General features: G+C 41.5%; 1 protein-coding gene and 1 long non-coding RNA gene across 8 annotated transcripts in view; one reads left to right on the plus strand and one right to left on the minus strand.

Annotated features, from left to right (window-relative positions):
• LOC140598651 (uncharacterized) overlaps nucleotides 1-25,877 on the plus strand; it is a 128,382-nt gene that overhangs the window by 6,797 nt on the left and 95,708 nt on the right. The window lies entirely within an intron of this gene.
• KCNIP1 (potassium voltage-gated channel interacting protein 1) overlaps nucleotides 4,306-25,877 on the minus strand; it is a 337,549-nt gene continuing 315,977 nt past the window's right edge. For 3 of the 6 annotated variants that reach the window (XM_072756621.1, XM_026007301.2, XM_026007283.2), the window contains exons 2-8: nucleotides 17,021-17,145; nucleotides 16,151-16,220; nucleotides 14,559-14,629; nucleotides 13,742-13,849; nucleotides 9,183-9,287; nucleotides 8,219-8,281; nucleotides 4,306-5,169 (exon numbers count right to left, since the gene is read on the minus strand). In XM_072756621.1, coding sequence (XP_072612722.1) covers nucleotides 5,122-5,169; nucleotides 8,219-8,281; nucleotides 9,183-9,287; nucleotides 13,742-13,849; nucleotides 14,559-14,629; nucleotides 16,151-16,220; nucleotides 17,021-17,145 — 590 coding nt within the window. In that variant the 3' untranslated portion in view covers nucleotides 4,306-5,121. Of the gene's footprint in view, nucleotides 5,170-8,218; nucleotides 8,282-8,589; nucleotides 8,642-9,182; nucleotides 9,288-13,741; nucleotides 13,850-14,558; nucleotides 14,630-16,150; nucleotides 16,221-17,020; nucleotides 17,146-21,520; nucleotides 21,554-25,877 lie in introns of all 6 variants that reach the window. The other 3 variants (XR_012001185.1, XM_026007293.2, XR_012001184.1) reach the window with 3 other exon arrangements.

Raw genomic sequence — 25,877 nt, forward strand, 5'->3', positions numbered from 1 at the left:
CAGAGGGGCCATCCCTCCCTACCCTGTCTAGAGTAGCCTCCCTGACCAGCCCACTCACTCTCTACCATGTCACACTTGTATTTTCTTCATGCCACTTCACTGAAAACGTTTTATCTACTATTTACTCCTACAATATACAAGGTTCATAAGAGCAGGATACATTATCTGTCCTGTTCAACATTTTAGTTAGGTTCCTCCAGAAGCCAACACTTCTGGGTGTTGGTGTCCAGTAGCTGATCTGGGAGGGGAATCCCAGGAAGCAATGGTAAGAGAGTATAGGAAAGAAGAGAGGAAAGGGAAAGAGGTCAATAGGGGTACACTGTTGAGCACAATACTGCTGTGAACTATTCGGTCTCAATCCTACTGGTGAAGTCTGGGAGACGGTATAGAAGTCACCCTGGAGTTCTTCCTATGGAAAGGAGATGGGTTTGGGATATGTATACACCAACTCTTGTCAGCCATTGGTTAAGGGCTGCTCCAGGGAGGTGTTCACTACGTGATACTTCTGGCCTGTCCTGCTCACAGGCAGAGACCAGGGTCTTTCTATGACAGAGTTATAGATGAAAGTTGCAGGCATTTCCAGGGGGCACAGTTGAGTGCAACTGTGTGGTAACAGTGAGTGTTAAGGGTGTCTGGGTACGACAGCCACAGACTCTGCTGCTTGGATGAATCCCCATCAGCAGGCATGATTATTGGCAAATGGTAACAAATGTGTTGGGTGATTCAGGAGGAGCAGGATCCCTCCAGGAGGACAGGTTGGAGTCAGGTGTTCTAAGCGGAGAGCCTAGTTTCTCCGATAGCTCAAATGCTGAGAGAGGCATGGATTCACAAAGCATGGGCCTCTCTTTGTTTCTGTGCTCTTTTGGAAACTGCTGTGTTTATTTTTCCCTTGTTCCTTTATTAAAAGCTTTTTGCTTGTTGGTTTTAGTATCACTCTTTTTAAATTAAGTTTTAAATTTTAATTCCAATGTAGTTAACAGATAGTGTTATTTTAGTTTCAGGTGTATGATATAGTGATTCAACAGTTGTGTGTACTAGTGCTCATCATGGTAAGTGGACTCTTTAATTCCCATCACCTGTTTCACCCATCCCCCCCACCCTCCCTTCTGGTGACCATCAGTTTGTTCTCTTGAGTCAAGAGTCTGTTTTTTGGCTTGTCTCTTTTTTTCTTTGTTCATTTGTTTTGTTTCTGAAGTTCCACATGTGAGTGAAATCATAATACTTGTCTTTTTCCAACTGACTTATTTTACTTAGCATGATACTTTCTAGCTCCATCCATGTTGTTGCAAATGGCAAGATTTTACTCTTTTTGATTGCCAAGTAATATTCTAATATATATAATCACATCTTTATCCATTCATCAATTGATGGACACTTGGGATTCTTCCATAATTTGGTTACTGTAAATAATGCTACTATAAACATAGGAGTGCATGTATCCTTTTGAATTAGTATTTTCATATTCTTTGGGTAAGTACCCAGTAGTGTGATTACTGGATTATAGGGTAGTTCTATTTCTAACTTTTTTGAAAAGATTTTCTTTATTTATTCATGAAAGACACAGAGAGAGAGGCAGAGACATAGGCAGAGAGAGAAGTGGGCTCCCTACAGGGAGCCCAATGCGGGACTTGATCCCAGGACCCTGGGATCATGCTTTGAGCCGAAGGCAGATGTTCAGAGCCACCCAGACATCCCTCTATTTTTAACTTTTTGAGGTCCCTCAATACTGTTTTCCACAGTGGCTGCACCAGTTTGCATTCCCACCAAGAGTGCATGAGGGTTCCTTTTTCTCCACATCCTCGCCAACAAGTTGTTTCTTGTATCTTTGATTTTAGCTGTTCTGATAGGTGTGAGGTGATATATCTCATTGTAGCTTTGATATGTATTTCCCTGATGATGAGTGATGTTAAGCATCTCTTCATGTGTCTGTTGGCCATCTGTATGTCTTCTTTGGAGAAATGTCTGTTCATGTCTTCTGCCCATTTTTAAATTGGATTATTTGGTTTTTATTAAAAAGATGAATGGAAAAAAAAAGATGAATGGATACCTATATGTTTGTAATTGCTGCAATAGTTGCTCCCCACCCATAGCCCGAGGTCAGCCAGTTTTCTTTCTGTTGATTATTCATCTCAGGACCAATTTTGAATCTTTCTTTCATCCTGATTTCTCTCTGAATATCTCCAGATACTGATTTTCCTCTTGGCATTCGGTGTTCAGGACTGAATTGGGTTTCTTGTGGCCTGGCCAGCACAGGAAGAGTACCAACCCTTCAACTTTTCTACACCAGAGGCTCTTAGCCCTGGGTGTGCACTGGAATCACCTGGACAGCTTTTAAAGCATAATGATGCTCAGGGCCCCACCTGTAGAGGTTCTTATTCAGCTAATCTGGGATAAGGCCCAGGCCTTTGGCACTTTAAAAATTTCCCCTTCTCTGATCCCCAAGCGATTCTGATATGCAGCCAGAGTAGAGATACACTGGTCTAGACCTTTATTTTTTTTTAAAGATTTATTTATTTATGATAGACATAGAGAGAGAGGCAGAGACACAGGAGGAGGGAGAAACAGGCTCCATGCCGGGACTGGCCTAGACCTTATATAAGGATCTAACACAGGCATCTGAAAAGGTCAGATGTATTCTAGCTTCAGGTCCAGCTTGCTCCAGGAACTCAGTGATCTAATTTAAGCTTTCAGTTTCTAGTGTGTTTTGTTTTAACGTCTCTGCCTTGCCTTCTGTGATTCTGGTTTATCTGCTCTTCAGTTACCAGATAACCCCTTAGAATTCCTAAATCACTACCAACATGTCCTTAGGACTGCATGCATCCCATTCATATCCAGTAGGAGAGAGACCAACTTTATCCTTTTGTTCCCAACACAAATCTTGTGATTCATGCTGTTTGGACTGGCTTAGGTATCAAGCCAATCACTGAACTAATCATTATGGTTAGAAGGATGGATGGTTCAGATCATGTGCTCCATTCATAGCATTGAGTGTGGTCAGTTCCCCACCTTAGCTCTGAATGTACATTACAATCATCTGAGCAGGTTCTAAAGAATCCTGATGCCCAGGCCTCACTAGCAGAAATTCTACTTCAGTTGGTCTGAAGTGGGGCCCATGCACTGGCAATTTTTCAAAGTTCCCCAGGTGATTGTGATGTTTAGCCAAGGTAGAGAAACATGGCCTAGAAATTGTATAGCCTCATGATGCAGGTTCAGACCCCGCACATGGGAAGGTTCATAAATACAGATCCTCTGCTTGGGCCTAAGTGTGTGTGTGCTTTGCTAGGGGCTGGCCACATGTCTAGCAGTCCTAGATGACCACATGGCAGCACGCAGGAAGCGTGGAGAAACAGAGCTGCCTTCTCTAAAGTTTCCAACCGTGAGAGGCAGCAGCCAATGGCAATCAGACTGGGAGTATTTCATGAACCCATGACATGTTGTAGCCTGCTCTTGCTAGTGGCGCATGGGCACTTAAGGCTTTCCCCTTCACTGCATCTGTTTCCTCATCTGCTGTTTGGATTCAGAGAATATCCATGCCTCTTTGAACTGACTACAGATGAATGAGATTTGTGTGTGGTACCTTCATTGCCTTGGGGTGAGGGGAAACAGACTCTCCTAACAGGAAGGCTCTATGATAGAATGGGAAGAGTTTAATCTCTAATGGAGCTGTGATACCCTAGGCAGGTCCCCTCACCTCTGAGCTTCAGTGTCGAAAACAGGAAAATGAGGACTCTTATCTCCTAGAATGTGCTACATAAGCATGAAATGAGATGTATGTAAGCCCCTAGAAGAGCACTTGGCACATACTAGGGGTTCAGTAAATTGATTTCCTTCCAAAAATGCCATGGTTAGCTCTTCATCTTTTTAATGTGATGTTAAATGAGGAATCTAAGACAGTGTCCAACATAAGTAGTAATTTGTTGTTTCTAAGCTGAAGCCACTTGGTCAACCCTTGGACTCTAAGCCGCTCAGCAGAAGTTCCAGCCACCTCTTCATCTCTGTATCCCCAACCATACCACGAGGCTCCAGACTTTCTATACCAGAGGGTCTTGAGAGTAGTAATCTTGTTGGAAGGAAGGTGTTGTGAAGGGTCTCCTCTCAAAGACATATTTGTTTATAGTCACAGTATTTGTATTTAAATGGGATGCTTGCTTGGGGGCAGTGGAGGAGGATGCTCTGACTGGCACTGGGTCTGGCACACAGAGCAGGTATTCATAACTGGATGACAACTCAATGGACAAGCCTTCCCTTTTCACAGCTTACCTTTTCTGGTCGATGGAGTCATGGAAAAAATGAAGATTAACAGTATAAGAAATAGTTCTGTTTATTGATTAGAACATGGTATAAAATTACAGCAATTTGCAGGCATTCTGGGCTTTCTGGGAGGGGCATGCAGTGCTGGACTCTAGCAGGAGATGGACTGAGGGCATGGACCACTGAGCATTGGCTTTCTTCCTGGGCACATTAAGGGACTTGCATTACCAGCACAGATGTCAATGTGAAAAAGAATTATTGGTTCTTGCCTCTGGAAACAAAAGATGTGGGCAGTTTGGGTCACCAGACAAGGCCATGCTTAAGAATTCAGTTCTATCCTACATATGTTAGGTGCTGGCTCTCCCAATCTAGTCATATACTGATTTGTAGTGTTCTGTGTAATGCACATTCTTCCCATCAAAAGAAGGGAAACAGGCACATTGGTTTGGGAGGCCATCAGAGATGGTGTGCATTTGGCTCAGGTCATCTTGCTTCCAGATACATCAAGGTCTGCTGGACTTGGAGGTGGTGGGCTGGGGCACGCAAGCAGAAAAGTGTGCACTACTGTTTAAGCTCAAGCAGAGGGACCTTCCATGGGGCAGCAGCATGAAGAGATGAGCATGCTTCCAAAACAAACCCAATTTAATCTTCTCTCTCTGAAGAAGATGGAGAAGGAAGGGTTGGCAATCAGAGACTGAGCCACGCGATGCTGGGTTCCATAGAAAGTCTCCAGTGGAGAATTCTTCCAATTTGTAAAAGGTGTTTCTGTCCCAAGAGTTGGTGTGTAAAATCAGAACAAGGGCAGATCAATGTGTTAAGAGGTGGTTGTTCAGTACAACGTCTCTGAGAGCCAGATGGCTATGTCCACAATTACATGACATTTTGGAATAGCTGGAGGGACCTCATGATGTTGTCATCCTGGAAGGGGAAGAGGAGGGAAAGAGAGGATGGTTAGAACTCTTTGAGGTTCCTCCTTGAGAAGCTCTGTAATGGTGAGCATGTGAGTTTCCCATGCAGAAAGAACTCTGCAAGGGTATGAGAAATACAGGGTGTGTATGTGAAGTACAGGGTGTGTGTGTGAGGGGGTGGGGGGAGCTAGAGTGTGAGCAACTCAAGGCAAGAAGCACCTTCTGTGGCCTTAAGAAATTTGTAAGAAATTATCCAGTGAAGCAGTATTACTTCTTTTAAGAAGTTCTGGGCAACTGCATTTTATCAAATGATTTTTCTACATCTACTGAAATGATTGTGTTTTAAAAAATTCTATTATGTTATTAATTATATTGATTCTTGAATGTTAAACCAAACTAGTATTGCTGTAATAAACCTATTTGTTCATTTTTAAAAACCCATTACTAGATTTGATTTTTTTCACATCTATGTCCAGAGGGACTATATTAGTCTGAACATTTTCTTATTTTGCAATGGCCTTGTCATGTTTTTATATTAGAGTTATGATAGCCTCATAAATCAAGTTGAGAAGTTTTTCCTCTTTTGCTTTTCTCTGAGTTTGTATGAGACTAATATCCTTTCTTCTTTGGAAAGAGTTTGAAAGAATTTACAGGGTAAGGGATCTATGTCTGCCATTTTCTTTACGGGAAAAATTTAAATTAGAGATTCAATTTCTTTAACATAGATAGGACTATTCAGATTTTCTATTTCTTTTTGTGTTAGTTTTGATAAATTATATTTGCAAGGAATTTGTAGATTTCTATGTTGTCAAATGTATTGCATAATTAACTATTCTCTTTATAATGTCTGTAAAACCTGTAGTGTTGTTACCCTTTCCATTCCTCATACTGATAGTTTAAGTTTTCTATCTCTTTCTCTTTTGTTTAAATCAGTCTTGCTAAGCACTTAACAATTTTATTAATTTTTGAAAAGAGGCAAATTTTGGTTTTGTTGTTTTTTTATTGTATGTCTCGACTATATATTCTCCATTTTACATTTTTCTATTGTATATTCTCTGAAAAATATTGAATATAGAAAATCTTCAAATGTTTAGCTATTAAGCAAAATACTTTTAAGTTCATGAGTCAGAGAAGGAACTATTTTGAATTAAAAAATACTGAAAATATGACATTAAAATCTGTGGGATCTAAAACAGTACTTAAAGGAAATTTTATACCTTTATGTGAACATATTGGAAAAGAATGGCTGAAAATAATGATCTAAATCTTCATCTTAAAAAGCTAGAAAGAAAACCCAAACAATTAAATTAAAATTTAACAGAAGGAAGAAAATAATTTAGAGCACAAATGATGAAACAGAAAGCAGATGTATAATAGGAGAAAAAAATAAAGAAAGACAAAAGTTGACTCTGGGTATCTGAAATCTTTTAAAAGTTGCTAGAACTTTTAAAGTAAGTCTATGGGTTCTGGAGTCACGCTGTCCAGAATTCAAATCCCAGATCTGTCATTTATAGCTGAGTGACCTTAGGCCAGTTATTTAATCCCTCTGTGCCTCAGTTTCTTTATGTGTAAAATAGCATCAATCACAGTATCTACCTAAAGGTGGGTTGTGAGCAAAAAATAAGTGAATTAATGAATAGCTATAGAGGTTGCTAATGTGAGAAACTAAACGAATTTAAAAAACTTCGTTCACCTGTGAAGCAAAGGCAAAAAGGCAAACCGAAGTAGGGCATAGAATTTAAAATTATAATGATGGAGTTCAGGTTCCATCTCTGTCACCTACTGTGCCTTAGCCATTTCTCTTAACTTTGCAATCTTAGGTTACTCTTCTTTAAAATGGGCATGATCAATACTCCTGGGTCACCTGGTTCCTGAGGATTAACATGTTGAAATATTTCTAGCCTTGTTGGTAAATAACTGCTGACCTGAGCCTTCTACCCAGCATCTTTCCCTCTGTCTATCTGGTAATTGGCCCAGGACCCCTGGAGCACCCAAAGGTCCATTGGCTAACAGGTTGGCAAGCTTAGAAGGGTTCCTCTAGGGCACTGCCCCATGGCATTGGTCAACATCAGTTAAGAGTGGTCGATTCTCAGTCTACTCTCATTATTAAATATGTTGAATATCACCCTGGATATAGTGCCACCACCTCTCAGGGCTGTTAGTGAAGTTTATACATACACCTGAAACTTGGTAGGTGCTCGGTATATGTTGATAACTTCTCCCTGGTTTTGTGCATCTCCTGTTCTTATGGGTGAATTCGGAGTAACTGTGTACTTTTCTGAAATAAGGTGGGGATAGAAATGCATTTTTCTAAAGTAGATAAAAGTAACTATTTCCAATTCAGTTTCTGGCAGAGACTCTGGGCTAGTCCAGCCTTAAAATGAGTGAAAATGTGGTCCAAGGACCTGCAGCACCAGCATGACTGAGGAGAGTGTTAGAAAAGTAGCCCCTCAAACTCCCTTCCAGGGAGTTGAATTAGAATTCAACTTGAATTAGAATCTACAGTTTAACCAGGTCTTTAAGAAGGTTGGTTTGCCCATTAAAGTTTTAGAAGTATTGATCTCCAGGGCCATTTGTGTTAAAACAAAGATTTCTACAGCCTCTCCCCACCCCGCCCTGCCCCATCTAGTGTTCATTTTCAGTATCACTGGGGAATTCTTGGGCACACTATGGCTTGAGAATCACAGCCTTAGATTTTTTTCATCAGTTACTCCCTTGTAGTCTAAGGAGCGGAAGCAGGTTAAAAAACGAGTGTTGCTTAACTGGGAAGTCTTTGGTTTCACAGAGACCCCCTCTGGGCTTCCACATCCCTCCCCCCCCCCCCCCCCCCCCCCAGTCCTTCTCAGGCTGTCTGGCTCAGACTGTGTTTACCCAAGACCAACCACAGGCCAGTTGGAGGAGTGGAGATTGTTGGGATTCTGAGTTGCTCTTGGTGGAGTTGGTGGTGAAGGCTCTGACCTGAGGTCACAGGTTTCTCATTCTCTCCCTTCTGCAGACCCCAAGCCCCCAGATTTCCTTTCCCAGATCTAGAGGTTTTATGCTCTGAGGTCTCTCCTTACCTCTTGACAGGATTCAAGAAATTCGTCTAAAGTCACGATGCCATCTTTATTTTTATCCATTTTCTGGAAGACACAACAGGAAGCACTTTAACAAAACTGGTAATCTGCATTCCAAAACTTTCGCTTTGTTAACCACCTTTGCCCCGAGAATTAAAGTGGTCTTCTACTGGCCAGACAACCCCACCCAGGCCCTGGTTATAGCCCTTTGACTCCCATGAACTTCCTTAAAGTGGAAAGACTTGCTCCAGACTCTCATCACTGGATTATTCTGCTGACACCTAACATGTCTTCCCCAGTCTCTCTCCCAGCCTGTCCACCTGGCAGAGAGAACACTGCACATGAGAGGTTCGACTTCGGTCTCTGTCACTTACTGTGTGACCTTGAGTGAGTCTTTAAGCCTCTCTGAGCCTCTGCTTTTCCCATCTGCAAAGTGAGAGGATTAGACTAGAATGAGCTCGGACATTCTTCAAAACTCTACCACTAGCCTTACTTTTTTTTTTTTTTTTTTTACTAAAACACCACTATAGTCATGCCACTCTTCTACTTGTGGAGTAACAGTAGTCACCCAAGCAAGGCTAAACCTCTTCAATTAAAGATCTCAATTCAACCCACCTTTGTTTCCAACCTTATTTCCCATCACTCTCCAGACATAAAACCTTAACAACTACATAAACATGCTTAATGGCATCTTTTCTGGCTACTCTGCTCCACTAAGGATTTTTATGGAACTTAGAGGCTATACCGTAGTATTTATACTTCATAATATACTTCCCTGTTCTATTCTATAGTAAATACTTGCTTGCTTAATGAGATCATCTCTTACTTGAGGTCAGCACATCTTGTGATTCTTTTCTGTTTTCTACTATGCTTAGAACAGAGTTGGACAGAACCACTTGTTCAGATGCTTGTGGGTTGACTGGTCTAAATTGGGCTTAAAGCTCACACACATTGTGTGGGCACTTACCTGGAAGAAGACATCCACATGCTGCCTTGGAGTGTCTTCTTTGAGCACAGGGTATGTGTATTTCCCCATCATGTCATAGATGGCTTTGACAATGTCCATCATTTCCTGGAGAGATGATATGGAAGTACAAAGTGGGAACCATGAAGTCAAGCTCTTTTTAGGTGACAGTTTGAGGCTCCCTGTCACCTTTGTGAATGAAGGCAATTAAAAGGACTCTCTTCAGCTGATGAGAGGAAGTTAGAAAGCAAGCTGAAGGGGCTATATTCTGGGAGCCTCCTCCTAGAGAGAGGGCAATGGAAAATTCTCTTTGCCTTCAAAAGCTGTTGGGTTAGTTACCTTTTCTTGAGCATTATCCTCAGTGAGGGGTTATGTGTGGGATTGGGGTGAATATGTGTGTGTACTGATGAGCCCACAACCCATTTTTGGAAGACTCTCTCCCCACTCCACAATTCCTTTGAATGATTGGGCCTGGGTGGCTGTGTTTGTACTGGGTGACTTGTCCCTGTGATCACAGCTAACTGGAACAAAGGTGGACGTCTGACTGAAGGTGAGCTACTCTGTTTTTCTCTCTTGAGAAGCTTAAGTGATGAGGTGCAGAAACTGTAATCAGGAGTGATAGAACCCTGGAGCTCAAAAGTCAAGTGGATTTAGGACCAGAGTCGGTGCCACAGGCAAGCCATTTCCAGGTTTTAGCTGAGGTTGAGTGAGAGCAGACACCTAAAAGTTCTGCAGAAGAGTAGAACTTCTGTGAAGAGTAGAATGAAGCAAATACACAAGAAAGTAGAGGAGATGGGAAAAATGCAGGGAGAAAGAGAGAGAGAAGAGAGGAAAGTAGTAGAGGCAGGAGAAGAGAGTTAGGGATTGGGGAGACACAGAAATCTTCCCATGAGCACATGCATGGGCACTTGCACACACACATACACTTACACACATACACACTCTCTCACACACATATATATACTCACATACACTTAGGCTCTCTGAGAAAAACAAATGAAGAAGAAAAACAGTTACAAAGACTGAGAGAATCCCTAGAGGGACAGTATTTCAGAATGGTTACCCTATAAACTAAAACCTCCTCTTGTACCTCCCCACCCCTATGTTGCTAGCAATTTGTGTCATTCCTGCAGAGGAGAGTGTGGCCATCTTGATCTCAGCAATGCTGGAGGATGGGGAGGGAAGAGAGAGGAAAGAAGAGGTGGTGGTGGCGGGAGGAACAGAGAGAGAGATTGGAAGCTAACAACCTTCTAACTTCAATGGGGATTACACATATTCCATCAGACTAACTGTATTTTTATAGGAAACCTCTCAACTTAAGCTAGTTTGTGTTGATGATTTTTTACCTTTAACCAAAAGACTACTTTCTATAGAGTCATTCTTGTTTGATAGGGCCTGATAGATGGTACAAATCCCATCATGTTTTCTTTCATCTTTCAATGCTTCCCGATATAGAATAAGTGATTATTATTAAATACTTCTTAAAAGAGTTCTGATTCTTAGTTTATAGCTATTTCCTCAAGAGTTTGTGAGGACCTATGCTCAATCCTAAGGCCCCTGCATGGGAGGGAGCCAAGTAACTGTTGAGTGGCTCTGTGATGTTCTGATCACACTGGCCAAGCATAGTATTCCACGGTCCCTCCTTGGAATGCAAGCAAGAGGGCACAGGAGGACAGGAGGACGGCCTTGTCTTTGAGATCTATGGAGACCCAGGAGACAGCCTCTATCCTGGGTTCCTTGTCTGCTACTCCTCGTTCCATGTGCTTATTTTATTGTTTTTGATTCATTTATAACCTATCAATAGTTTTAGACTTACACAAAATTGCAAGAATAGAACAGAGTGTTCATGTATGTATACTTTTGACCCAGCTTCACCTAACTTGCCAAAGCACAGCACAATGCTCAAACCCAGAGAATTAACAATGCTACCACAGTGCTGTAGTGCTATTAACACAACTATGGGGCTTATTCACATATCATTAGATTTCTCCCTGGTGTCTTTTTTATGGTTAAGGATCCCTCATCTATCTAGTTGTTGTGTCTCAATCTCCTCTAAACTGTGATGGTTTCTCACTCTTTGTCTTCAAGACCAAAACACTTCTGATATGAGTACTAGTCAGTTATTTTGTAGAATGTCCCTGTTTGGGTTAGTCCCTGGTTTTCTCATGATAAGATTGAAATTACGCATTTTTTATGAGAATACCATAGCAGTGATACTATATCCTTCTTGGTGCATCATGTCAAAGAGGTATATGGAGTTGATATAATCTTATTAATGTTGATATTAACCTTGATCACTTGATTAAGGTGGTGGCTGCCAAATTCCTCCACTGATTTTAGCATCTTTCAGTGGATCTTGCCTGCAAAAATTATTACTGTGGTATTTGCCTAATGCTGACTTTGTATTTCCTTTATTCCATCTTTATTTATTAATTGGAATTCTCCTTTAAGGAAGAGTTGTCCCTTGTCCCTCATTTATCTGTGAATTCAATTATTCATTTGAATACATCTTTATTATTTATTTGAACACATATTATTTAAATATATATAATCTATAATTATATATATTTAATTTAGTAGGGACTCAGGCATGTTTATTTCATCGCTTATAATCTAATATTAGCATTTTTAATTTTGCTGCTCAAATTGTTCCGGTTTTGGTGACTGGGAACTCCTTCAACTGATTCCACATATCATCCTTTCCCCTCCTTCCCTTCCCTTCCCTTCCCTTCCCTTCCCTTCCCTTCCCTTCCCTTCCCTTCCCTTCCCTTCCCTTCCCTTTCCTTTCCTTTCCTTCCTTTTTAAAGCACTCCAATACTTTATAGCACTACAAGGTACTCCAGGCTGATCTTATGTTTTCTTGTTCTCAGTCCTGGTATCACCCAATTAATTCTCCAAGGAGATGGGTCCTTTAATTGGAGAATGGTGTTCAGAAACCAAGGTCTGGGTGCAAGATACCCTCATTGCTAGTGGGCATCATTGCTTTTAGGCCCTCCCAACAAACAGAACTAGGAAATACATGTCTCTATCCACGTGTTTCTTTTAAAATGTGGGCTTCATAAGTCCTTCACATCCACATTATCAAACGTTTCTTTCCTGAGTATCTAAGAGAGGGGACTTAAAGACCAATTTTGATTGCTCTCTCAGGACTTTTGTTGCCTATAATTTGGAAGAGATTATCTCCAAATGATTGCCAGGGGGAAGGTCCAGCTAGCTATATTTTCTAGGAAGCTACTTATCCACATTTTCTTTTTATTTTAAGGGGTACTTTATTAAGTCTACCATCTAGAGAGATCTATGGGTATAAATGGGGACCATTTTGTCTAGTCTGCAGATAAGAAAGAGGGAGCCGGGGTTAGTGAGATTATTCAGTGATGAAATTATGGCTGCACAAAGGTTGAAGACTGTGTTATAAGTCCTACTTTAGGGTCCTTTCTTTATATTTTTGTAAAGTAGTATTGGAATATTTTGGAGTATCATATTTGAATAGGTATAGAAGCATTAAATTATTTGCAAAATTGAGATAATATTATATATACTATTTTATAAGGTGATTTTTAAAATGTAATGTGTCAGATGAATTTTTATATCTTCTCACTTTTGTATGACCTTAAATGGCCACCTGCTATTCCATTACATGCATTTACTGGAATTCATTGAACATATCTGTTATTAGTGGATATTAGGGTTTTCACACTCAAGGGATCATCTACCACTTTATTTGCAGCATCTAGAACATCTAATAAGCCCTCAAGTATATGTTGAGCAAATACTTGACTGAATGAACATTATAGAGAAGCTTGCAAGATTGAGGTGAGAATTGGAGATGATATTTGTAGCTCTAGGCACTGCACCTGGCACATAGAAGCTCAGGGAGTGGGATGTTGCAGGATGCTATGTCCAAGCTACAACTGAGATACTAAGACACAATGGATATCAGAGTGAGTTTTGAGATATACCTTTGAGTATTTCACTGTCTAGATACCACATGTACTTTGAAGCTGTAAAAGTGTTAAGCAGTGAAGATTCAGAAATCGTTTGTCATGTGTTTAGAGATTGTCATACCTGCCATCATCCCTTCTGTGGTTTTATTAGAAGGCAAAACAGATTGTGGCCAATATGATCCTATTGTAGTCTCCTCTTCCTCAAAAAATCTCCCCTCTCTCTTCAAGATCATGCTTTCAATTGTACCATTCCAACATTTAGCTTTAGGTTGTGGCTGTTAACCTGCTAAATGTGAGTTCCCCTGGGAAAAGTAACTCCACACTAAAATCACTGACACCCCTTTTGGAATGTGGATTGAATACATGTGACTCAGTAATAATGAATCTGCTTAATCCTTTCTTGAGTACTTGGGAACAGGGCAGGGTGGAACAATAGGGGGAGGTCAAAGGTGACCTCCTTCACCAGGAATCAGCTCTGTTAGCCCCAAAGCAGGTCCTTGCTCATTCAGACAATTTCACCCTCATGACTGAGGCTGCTTTCTATTAGATGCCTTCATTGTAGTTCTTTTTTTTTTCTTCATTGTAGTTCTTTCATGCCCCTAGCCTCAGCTCACTTACCTCTTTGTTTATGTATCCATCTTTATTGATGTCATACAAATTAAATGTCCACCTTAGCTTCTCATGGACGGTTCCTCTCAGTAAAATTGACAGAGCAGTTACAAAGTCCTGACAAGTGGAAGAGGCATAAATGACATTAACCACCAAGCCATGGGGTGGGTGGAACCTCTGTCTTTGGATCAGACTCTATGACTGCTTTCACTGAATTATATCTCCCATGTCCTCTGTCCTCTGAAGGATATGGTCAACCTCAGGGAAATTACCTCCTCTTTCGTTCCTTACCCTGCCACATTTTAGGGGATGGAGTCTCCTTCAGGAAGAATGTATGTGCTGATATCTCCAGACCTAGGTAGACACTGCCTAATTCCACACCTGCAATTATCCCAAGGATGGTGGTACATTCTACTAATTGAGTTCATATTCCTCCCATACCACTTCCTAGCTGGTTGACCTTTGGAAAATCACTCCATCTCTCTTTGCCTTACTGTCCTCTTCTGCAAACTGGTAATAAATAATAGAACTCTACTTTGTAGGGTTACTGTGGGGACTAAATGAGTTAATACATGCAAAGCACAACTGCAGTCTGTCATGTGGTTAGCTCCATGTGCACATGAGCTATTAAACTGTTATCCTTAGTCCCTTGAGGCCCTGAGCTCCTGGAGGGGAAGGGCAGCTGCTGCTTCTTCCCCTATCTTCAGGGAATGCTTGTTAAGTGGACAACACACTGAAATGTCTGATGATCCAACCATCCCTTCAATATGCCACAGCTTGAAGGAAGAGTTTGGGGGGTGTGTCTAGGACTTGGGGATAAGCATACCTCGAACTTCACGGAGCCTGTCTGGGTGGTGTCGAAGGCGTGGAAGAGGTAATGGGCATACATGCTGGCATCTGCAAGGCACAGAAGGAAAGGTAGGTGACAGGAGCTGGGGCTTCACAGAGGGGAGAAAGAATCCTTGGCAACAGTGAGAAAGAGAAGAGGGTGCTACTGGGGTGATGGGAAGGAGGAAAGGTGGTAAAGGCAAACCCACCATGGAATCTGGGACCTGTGTAACTGTCCTGGGGTTTAGGTGGGAAGTTCTTAGAGCAAAGACTGGCCCTTGCCCCTATATCTAGCCATCCTGGGAGAAAGACCCTCCTGCCTGCTGCATGGATAATTCTTGGTGGGTGAGTGACATGGCGACTGTGTGCAGAAGATGCTCTCATGAGTGAAAGTGCAATGCCAGGGAGTGAGCACCCACTAGGGAGCAGACAGACCTGGGCTTGGCTAGCAGCTCTGTCCCAGTGTAGCTCTGTGACCAGAAGCATCTAGCAGAGCATCTCTGAGCTCCTCTTTCCTGTCTCTTACAAAGGGATATAGCAAGATCTATCTCTCAGAATTTTGGAAAAAGTGTGTTAACTTTTCACATAGTCATGTCATCAGAACCATCACCATGTCACCATCACCATCACTAAACTCAATGAAATCTTGCCTGCCACATGGTCAAAACTCAAGAGATTAAGGCTCAATAGAACTCAACAACAGTGATTCTGGAGCCAGCATGGGGTGAAGCTGCCTCCCCACAACCTGGGTAGGGACCCTGTCCTGAGTCCCCACACCTACGAGGGCCCTGTCTGCTGCCAAAGAGGCCCAGGAGAAACAGAGTCCAAGAAGTGTTTGGGACACTTGGATCTCCATTTCATCAGGACCCAGGGAAGGGGTCCTGCAGGAGATAGCTCCTGGGGGTGGGAAAGGAAGTGGCATGTAACACATGGAAGCCATGGGGAGAGCCACTGATGTCCTAGGCCCATGGAGCCAGAGTAGCTTCCTTCAGGAGTCAGGCATGGCAACACAGTGGCCATGGGCCTGGCATACTCGCTAACCTGGACTTACATGCACAATTTTATGTTCCCTACATCTTTATGGATTCATTTATTCCTACAGTCTCTGGTATTTATTAAAATTCTCTTTCAAAATTCCACCTTGCCTCAGCTGTTGTGAGAGAAAGAATGGAGGGCACATGGCACAATGGTGGGACCAACACAGAGAAGCTTTTCATCAGATGCTTGTGGGATTGAATCCTGCTCTGTCACTTACTAGCTATGTGACCTTGAGTGAATTGTTTAACTTCTCTGAGACAGTTGCCCCATCTGGCATATGGTATAGTAGCTGCTTTCTAGAGCTGTTAGGAGACTTTATGATATTGCTTTATTAATCTCTCCTCTCCTGAAAATGATCCATTTCAGAGCTCTTTTCCACTCAAGCTGTAGCTAATTCTTTATCTTATACTAAGGGAATGAAATCTTACCCTGAGTTGTTCCTGACATTGAGGAGGAGGCAGATAATAAGAAGCATGCATGCATGCACTTGGAGGAAGAAAGGCTGTTCACCAGAAAGGGAGCTGGAAAAGATCTTTTGAAGATCAGACTCACCTCCATGAGGGAAAAACTGAGCGTAGATTTGTTTGAATGTTTCTTCATTGACCACACCACTGGGGCACTCCTGCATGAAGGGGAGACAGTCAGTGGGGGGGATGGGGGCCCACCCCAGAAGGAGGAGACTGTGTCCATCCTTGGGGTTTAGGTTTCCTCATCATCCCTGATGAGTAGGGACTGGACAACCACCCATATGCTTCTGTATCACCAAGTGAGTAGCTGGGAGTTTACCCTGCCTTAGGACTGGAGCTGCTTTGCAAAATGATGAGGCTTTATCAGAGAATAGGTACTGTGAGTTGGAAAGAGCATGGGCTTTGGGCTTAGGAAGACCTGGATTTGGATCCTGGTTAAGCATCTTCTAGGCTTTATGACTTTGGGTGAGTTAGTCTCTGATTCTCAATGTCCTTACCTGTAAAATAGGGCTAATAGTACCTTCCTGACAAGGCTATCATGAAGTTTAATATAGGAAGTAATGTAGCAAATTAATACTTTGGAATTCAGGCTTACACATCAGTCTCTGTGAGCTCAGTTAGCACAGACTTAAGTCCCAGAAGTTCTGGGGCATGGACAATATTGGCAGTGTGAATGGGTTATACTAAGGCTAAAAGCTGGGCCAAGGTGATTTCTCCAAGGTCGCGCCTGCTATCCTGTGAAGTGCCTGGGCTACTGGCCAGTTTCCCATCTATAGAGATTGCCTCATTCTTGCCTGGAGTCTTTCTTTCTAGCCAGGTGATCTTGCTCTCATGCCCTCTTTATAGAATTGGCCTTTCTTTTACAACTGCATATATGGAAGAGCTCCCTAATGGGCCCTGTTGGCATTTGGGTGAGAAATCCTGCCTGGACCTTCAGCTTCCCTGTGGGCCTTACATTTTTGAAGCCTCGATAAAGGACTTGCAGCTCCCTCTTGGTAAAGTTGGTCTGGGCCTCAAGCTGCTCCAGTCCCTCTGGCCGATGGCAAACCATGGTCATCTCCAACTCATCTTCAATCTTATCTGGAACCAGAGGAGATGGAGTTGGAGTGGCTGACCTCAGTGGCCACTCGTCAGACCACAGTCTTGGTTGTCAAAAGAGTGGGTGGTGTGACCTGGACACAGGGTCGTGGGCTGGGGTCACAGTGCAGATGACCTTTCTGCCTTGATCCCTCCCCCCCACCTCCCCTGTCCCTTGCCTAGTCACTTCTGTCTCACACTTCGTCTAGCCATAACTCCAGCTGTGTCAGATGCCACACAAGAAGGGAGCTTCAGGCAGGAGAGAAACACCTTCCAAGTGGAGATGAGGGTAGATGGGCTAAAAATAAGTCTATACGAAAACATTTCCCTTTTTTTCAAAGTAACTTCTTCACATATTCAATTTGCTGTCCCCCTGAACCATCTGAATATTCCAGAGAGACACAGGTAAGTGAGTGGAATGATTAACAGCTCCCAAATAGCAAAGAGAAAATCTATTAAATATGTAGAGCAAAGTCTTACCATTTGGTACAATTAGATGAAGCTAATACGATTTAGCAAAAAGTTCCAATTATGGCATGTTAAATATTAATTCAAGAATATGAATGTATTTTACAGAGTTGTTTTATAATATATACTAGATATTCTTAAATAGGAAAATGACTTAAATGGGAACCAGTTGATATAAATCAAAGCTTCTGAAGCATTTGAAGGGCTCAGAAAACAGTTATCTGAAGTAGCAGTGTGTTTCTCCACTAAGTATGACAATGTAATGTAATTTTCCACTAGTTTTTGAGAAAGTGTCAGTTAAAGCAAGAGATTTGCCATTGCCTCCTGAAGGATCACAACCTCCAAATAAGTGGAAGTTTCAATGTTTTACCATCCCAGAAGGCTAAATGAGTGTTTCCTGCCAGACGCTTTCTATAAATTTACTCCAATCAAGAATCAATTGTCGGCTAACCTTTTCTGCCCGTTGTTGTCATGCAGACATTACCCAATCCATATATTGAACGACTGTAAATCTGGTTTGGCAAGAATAGTGATGAGATGGGCAGGGTGCTGAGAATGCACACACACACCATGTCACATCCCATGACCATAGAGAGTGGGGACAGACTGCATTTCTGTCTGAGAGAACAGGGTGAGCAGGTGCTTAACACTGAGTACATTTCTCCAGTCAGTGCCAAGCTCTTGCTACCAGATTTTCTCTCCAATTGTCACTTTTTCTTTTGAGACTGTGATCTCAATACAAAAGGAATCCATCAAAGTGAGTTTGTATCTTGGACATCTTCCCTAAGGAAATGGACGTTTGGGTAAGGTTCCAAGGGAGAGACAGAAGAACTTGGTAATAATCCCCGATGGTTGTCTTTCGTATGTGCTGGGCAACAGGTATCACTTTATCCTCCCGGGAGTTGGGCAGATTATTCAATATAAATAAGATACTCTGATAATACAACATAGCTACAAGTGACTGATTTCTTTGTAATTCTTACAGAGCCTTTAATTATTGTTATGTTTGTTACTAACAAGTTAAGTAGTAATTACCTAAACACTGCAGCATTTCTATGTAAATCAAAGGGCCAATTTCCCTAAAAAAAAAAACAACTCTTCCCCACATAAATCTAATTCAGAAAACTCACATATATTTTTAGCTCATTTTAAAAGAGAAATAAAATTGTTAGTTTAAATCTCCAGTATTAGATTTAATAGCAATTTTATTTTGAAAAGTATACAGATATTTAACACTCTGAGAAGAGGTGAACTATGAAAATGTAAACCAGGAAGACAGAGATGTATTTTTTGGAAGAAATGATGTATTTTTGCAGGTGTCTGGTATATATTTCCCAGCTTAACTTATCCAGAAGCTAAAAAGACTTCTTTTACAGTGTTGTCTCATTTCTATTAATCTTCTTGTGATTGAATTCTTCACCAGATCAGGGAAGTCTCTGCGGAAGTTTGAGAGAATCTTTCTGCTTCATAAGCTGCACTTACCATCTCCTTTATTATAAATGCACTAAGTAGTTACTGAAATATCAAATATTAAGCCCACTTCATTAAGGGAGAAATAAACTTTATCAATAAATGGTTTGTTTGCTGTCTGGGCAGCAGGATCAATTTCCATATCGGATTCAGTAATATCTGAATATTGGGATGCTGACTGCCAAGCTTTGCTTTGCTTTTGCTTTTCATCACCTTCTAATTGTCAGGCTGCGGTAACATCAGTCACTGAAGGAAATTCATGTCTTTGGGGCTCGAGATGCTGGGAAATAGCTTGCATGTCTTAAACCAGTGGTTCCCAATTTTTTTGTTTTACTGTGTTTCAGAGGAAGAGCTACAATTTACATCACAATCCAGTATGCACAAACATATAAACAAAGATTTTATGAAATATTTTGAAGCAAAAATCTCCTTAAACACTTTCCCCTGTTAATGTGAGATGTACTCTCTTCTCACTTTTAGTCTGGTCCTTTCTAAAATTATGCTGATTGCGACCATCATGTGTCATTACCTGTGGATGGAAGACGCTAAGCTGTCTATACATGTGGCAACTTTCTAGAAGGGCCCACATCTCAGCATCCCCTTCCCCCATGCCTGCTCTCCCTTCCCAGCCTTTGTCTGGTTCCAGCCACTGTAAAGACATTCTGAAGAGATTTCTGAAGGGGCTTCTGAGGTTTTCACATTCCTCCTGTTGCACCTACCCCACTTCCCAACCACCTCCAGGGAGTCCCTGGGTGCTGCCCAGGTGGTCCCAGTAAAGGAAGCAGGGCCGCTCAGCTCCCTGGATGGAGGAAGAGGACAACAGAATTAATAGGTGGGGAGCCTCCTTGACAGTTTCTTTTTGAGATCTGCTAAGAGTCTGCAAGGGAAAATATTGCTTATTATTACTTTTGCTATTAAAAAATTAAAAGTAATGGTGAGCCAGTTACTAAGTCAGACTGAGTTTGGATGATAGACATCAAAATTAACGTAGAAATGTAATACTGTGGCGATAACTACATAACAAGAATAAATTAGAAAACTTTCTGTTGGTAAAGTACTTTTAGTCTGTAAAATGTTGCTATGCCTGTTGTCCCATTACAACCTTGTATGTGTTGGGGAGTGAGGGACCATTACCCTCTCTATCCGAATATTAGATATTTTAACATGTGGAGCCCATGTTAAGGAGATCTCTTCCAAGCTCTGTGACTAAATGGCTTTGCCTGAATCACACAGCCAGTTTATGACAGAACAGGACCTAGAATCCAACTAGTCCAGGGTCTCTTTTATAGATCTGGCTTCCAGTGCTTCTATACTGGCTTCCGCTTCCCTCAAACACAGACCACAAATTGGTTTGTAACCAACCTTACAAAGTAACAGGAGCAGGGCTCTGTGCCAGAGTTCAAGTCAGACCCCTAGACTATGAGCTGTAGGAGGAGGACACAAGCCTTTGGTCTCCTCCCTAGTGAGGTGTCTCCTCTGCTAGCTCCTTCTCCCTGGACTAGGAAATAGTCTCTCCATCATGGCATCTCTGGGTTGGATTTTATAATCATCCATCTAGTTTCAAAGTTACAAAATGGTGGCCCTCGAAATAGAATGTAGCCCAAAGATTGGTCTTGTTTGGTGTATAAAATGTGGTGGGTTTTATGTTTTTGGAATTAACTGACAATATTTAAAGATGAGAGGTTGACAAAATCAATTTTTAAAATTTCTCTTGGAAAATGGGATTATCTAACAACTTTGATGTTAAATTCTCACAAGGCAATAGTTTACAGGAGCTGAGCAGTAGCTATTCCCTCTGAGCAGCCAATGCCTCTATTGCTCCCTTTCTTCACTTGTGGCTCACTTAGCTCATTTATGCTACCTTCCTGGCTCCATTGGCATTTGAGTTTTTGTGTCCTGATTTCTGCCTGCTTACCTCCCACCTACCTACCTTTCTCCTACCTCACTTACCACCCAGTCAACCAACTTTTCTCTCCCTATTTATTTAAACACATTCCACTTTGTTTCACAAAGGACTTAAAACTGATTATATGAAATAAATGTAATAAAATAAAAAGAGATAAAGTAATAAGAAAAAACCACCCCAGAAAATGTTGAGTAGATTAGGAGGTCAAGACCATGGGGGAAAAAGAGAACTTAGAAATTCAGGTCATTTGTTCCAAGCAGTGACTAACTTGAGCCACAAACTGGCTCTGAGCTTTTATATATGTCTTGTTGCCCATGAGAGAAAACCATAACAATTTCATAGTGGGAGCAAAGCTTTTCCTATAACTTGTCTCTAAAGAATGTTTCCGACTGTTTCTATATAGGTAGGGTTTGCTAACAAGGGGCAAAGAAAATTGGTGAGTGAGTAGAACAATTACAAAATATAATTGATTAAGAAGCTTTTCTTTTGAAAGTAATGTGACCAAAGTAGTCAAGTTAGTTTAAACTTTTTTACCTCTCTGATACTGGTAATACCACCAGGCGATGTCTAGGAAAAAGTAAGAAAACATTTTACCAAATCCATTCATCAAAAAAACAAAACATACTTTTATTTTCCATGGAGATTGCACTCTGAAGGTGTCCAGGTCACCATCCAGCTCGACATATGCAAAGAGATCTTGTAGCAGAGCTGGGGCTGACCTTTTCCCTATTCTTTTCCCACAGTCCGAACAGGCAAGAGCAATGGGTCACCTCGCAGTGCCCACGGCTCCCAGCAGGGGGCTCACTGAGCATGCCCGCAGCCATGCAGCCATGCAACCTGAAGAGAGATGGAATGGCATGGGGCAGAGGATGCACGGATGTGGATGGGTCCTTGGAAGTACTCGCATATTTGATTGAAAAGTGTCTTATGTGATACCCTTCACAACAGAGGCCCCATTATTCCCCTCTGCCGCTTTGGCATTTGAATCTGCGCGTTTTGTAGGATTCTGTATTTGCTTGGTCAACCATCATCAATGACATATCTACTATGCGCATTTCAGTGAACGAAACAACTCTATTCCCTGCTCTCCTGGAGCTTACAATCTACAGCCCTTTTCTCTCCTTCTCTCTTCCCTTCTCGAGCTTAATAAGTAGGGGGTGGGCTGTTGAAAAAAACTGATTAGCACCTTAGGACGGGTGAGCAGAGTGGATGCAGGTGAAGTCCCCTGGTATGCTGAATACAAAACATAAGACAAATCATCAGACCTGGAAGATCTGCTATGGCACGATGGAGCTGGGTGGGTCCACGTCCCAGAGAACAGGAAATGGGGGGCTTTACTTGCTGCTCTCCTGCTGGTCTTTTGGGGCCTCTTTAGGGGTCAGCTTGGTTTTTCCTTTGTGGGCCATTATTTGAACTTCCTCCTGTCCTTCCATCACTCCTTTTTTTTTCCTTCCATCACTCCTGATGGAGAGTGTGTCATACAGCCCAGCCTTCACTTTAAGTGTGTTTTGATCACTTCCCACCCACATTCTCAGACAGCATTGGTTTATTTTCTGCTGTCCCTAAAGGTGGTGGTACTGGTAGATATCCACTCATAAATATTTCTGTCTTGTGTCCTGACCTGAATCCCCTGGGAGAAGCTTATTTTGCTAGATTTACTTGCTTTATTTTATCACTCTGATTAATCACACTTACATTCATTTACTTTTTCTAATAGATAAAGTTTAGAGAAGCTTTAGGTTTACAGAAAAGTTGAGCAGAAAATACAGAGTTCCCATGCCTGTCACCTCATGGTTTCCCCTTAGCCCTGGTATGATATATTTGTTCAGCTGATGAACCAAGATTAAAATATTGTTAGCTAACATCCATAGTTTACATTAGAGTTCATTGTGTGGTATAATTCTATGGGTTTGACAAGTGTATAATGGTCTCATATTCACCACTACAGCATCCCACAGAATAGTTTCATAGCCCTAAAAACACCTTGGTAGCATTTTTGTGGAGGTATATCTATAAATATGTATTGACCATCACTGCCATGCCAGGGATGGGTTTGGAAAGAGGTGAAAAGATGTACTGTCAGTTCATATGGAGCTCTCTGACCGGCTGGGAGATGCACACAGAGACCAAGATCACAAACTCAAAAGCCACCAGTAGTCAGTACGGAATTTAGATGAGTCAGGTGCTAGGTATACACCAAGAGAGACTAGCAGGGACTGAGAACTGGTGAGTCATTGCCCCATTAAAGGGGAACAGCTCTTACACAGCCAGTTGTTATTATGTAGAATTTAGGTTCAGGGAGTCCAGATCTTTAGATTTTTCTCAGGAGCTGCTACAATTAAAAGATTGTATCTTGATTCTTAGCTGTTATTAATAAGCTTAACATTGGGAACATACAGCATGAGCCAAATATAATATTCCTATTCATAGGATGCTATGGGTTGCTGGTCTGGAACTCTTCCTTGGTAAATCATGCCAAGTAGCAAGTAGTGTGGATATGGCTAAGACACTTGGGAGCCAAGAACGAAAAAGCTCTTGATGAATGTCTCCTGGAAGGCATAGGATTGGAAGGGGTGACAGGGATGGCTTCAAGAGAAGGTGATAATTTATTTGAATCTTCAAGGAAAAGGGGAACAAGGGAATAGCCTATGTAATGATACATAAGCCAAAAGGCCCAGGAATGGTGAGCTCTCCTACAGCAGAGCTGACTTCTCACTGAGAACAATTTGAAAAGGAGGATTAAAAAAATGAATCAATTAAAAAAATTTTAAAAAATTAACATAGTAACAACAAAAAGACACCTGAAGCCTGGGGGTGGTGGGGAGCAGGGGTAAAAAGCAACACTTGTGTTTGAAGGCACTGGAGAGCTACCAAGGTATCCCACCTTTAGAAGCCGTGATTCTGGAGGGAAGAAAAACTCATTATGGTGAGCCTGACAGTCAATGCTGTTGTTCATCTCACAGTGTATGCTGATTTATAAGTGGCATGGATAATGAGCTTGAGAAACTGAGCAAAAAGGGTCTGCTAAGAGCAAAAACGTAAGCAGAACTTTCACCAATCTGGGAAGACAAAAATAGGATCAGTTCTACTAAGACATTCAGGGCTCGAGGGGTCTCAGAGGAGGGATGCATAGACATAAGCCTAATTGCCTGAGCTATCCCAAGGGACAGAGGTCAAGGGAAACGAAGCAAGAACTGTACTCCAAGGTTGCAGAGCTAAACGGAGCTCTTGGCAGGCTCACAGTGTAATGGGGTATCAGAGTCTTCTAGGAGGGGGTTCCTGGTGAACATTCAGGTTTTCAGTTTGGCCCGGAGAGGACTATGTTCTAGGAGAAAAGGCACATCAGAAATAGATCAGGTCTTTCAAAGATCGAAATCCAGCCTCAAGACAGCCCAATCCCCATTTGGATTAAGTTCATCTGCTCCTGCTCAGTTACTTTGCACGAGCTGAAGGCTCAGCCAGATAGTGTTCACATTTTGTATTCTAATGCTCACCACTCATTGAAAATTTGCCAGACATATTAAGAGACTGGACCGACAGAAGACAAAATATAGTAAATAGATTCATTGGTGATCTAAATATTGGATTCATCAAGAGTGAGCTTTAAAATGATGGTGAAATATGCTCAAGAAAATAAAAAGATGGAGATTCCACTAGAGAATCAGAACCTATAAAAGTAAATGAAAAGTCCTAGAATTAAAAAACATACTATCCAGGATTAACAACTAAATAGATCAGTTTAACAGCAGGATAGTCACAGATGGAAAGAGAATTAGTGATTCAGTGATAGGTCAAGAGAAAAATATACAGACTGATATACACATAGAGAGAAACTTGGAAAATACAAGCCCATAAAAGAGACATTGGATGTGAAGAAAAGTTCTACATATATGCCACCGGAGTTCCTAAAAAAGAGGAGATAAAAAATGATGTCCAAGCAATATCTGAAGAGATAACAACTGATCATTTAAAAAACTGGATGAACGAGATTGAGCCACAAATTCAAGAAGCATAAACCCAAGCAGATAAACACAAGGAAAAGCACACTGAGAACATCACAGTAAAACCTGAAATACAACGACAAAGAGGGAACCTTTGATATAAGACAACAAACTTCAGATAAAAAACAAGCCCTAACTCAGTACTGCTTGTGAATCTGAAGACACAGAAAAGATAGAGGTGAAAGGATGGAAAGTGATACAACATGCAAACACACATCAAGCAAAGCAGGCGTGGCTATGTTAACATAAGATTAAGTAGAATTTCAGGCAAGAACCTTTGCTAGAAAGAGGGAGTTTGCATCATGAAGGCACTATCCATTAAGAAGATACAACAATTCCAAATTAGTATGCACAAATAATATAATTTTCAAGTACATACAAAGCAAAGACTAACAGAGAAAAGGAGAAATAGCAAATTCACAGTCATAACTGGAGATTTCAAAACTCCTTTCTTAGCAACTGATACAAAAATCGATTAAGATAAAGAGGATATAAACAGTGCAATTAACCAATGTATCTCCATTGATAGGAGTGGAGCTCTTTACTCAACTGCCACTGAGCTCACACATTCTCAAGTGCTCAGAGAACATTGACCAAAACTGACCACTTCTTGAGTTATAAAGCCAATCTCAACAAAGTCTAAAGAACTGAAATTATTCAGAATGTTTTCTTTTTATTTGTTTGTTTATTTATTTATTTATTTATGATTTTATTTCTTTACTCATGAGAGACACAGAGGGAGAGAGAGGCAGAGACATAAGCAGAGGGAGAAGCAGGTTCCCTTTGGGGAGCCTCATTTGGGACTTGATCCCAGTACCCTGGAATCACGACCTGAGCCAAAGGCAGACTTTCAACCACTGAGCCACTCAGTGCCCCTATTCAGAACATTT

The sequence above is a fragment of the Vulpes vulpes genome, chromosome 4 (genome assembly GCF_048418805.1).
Source record: "Vulpes vulpes isolate BD-2025 chromosome 4, VulVul3, whole genome shotgun sequence".
Taxonomy (NCBI): domain Eukaryota; kingdom Metazoa; phylum Chordata; class Mammalia; order Carnivora; family Canidae; genus Vulpes; species Vulpes vulpes.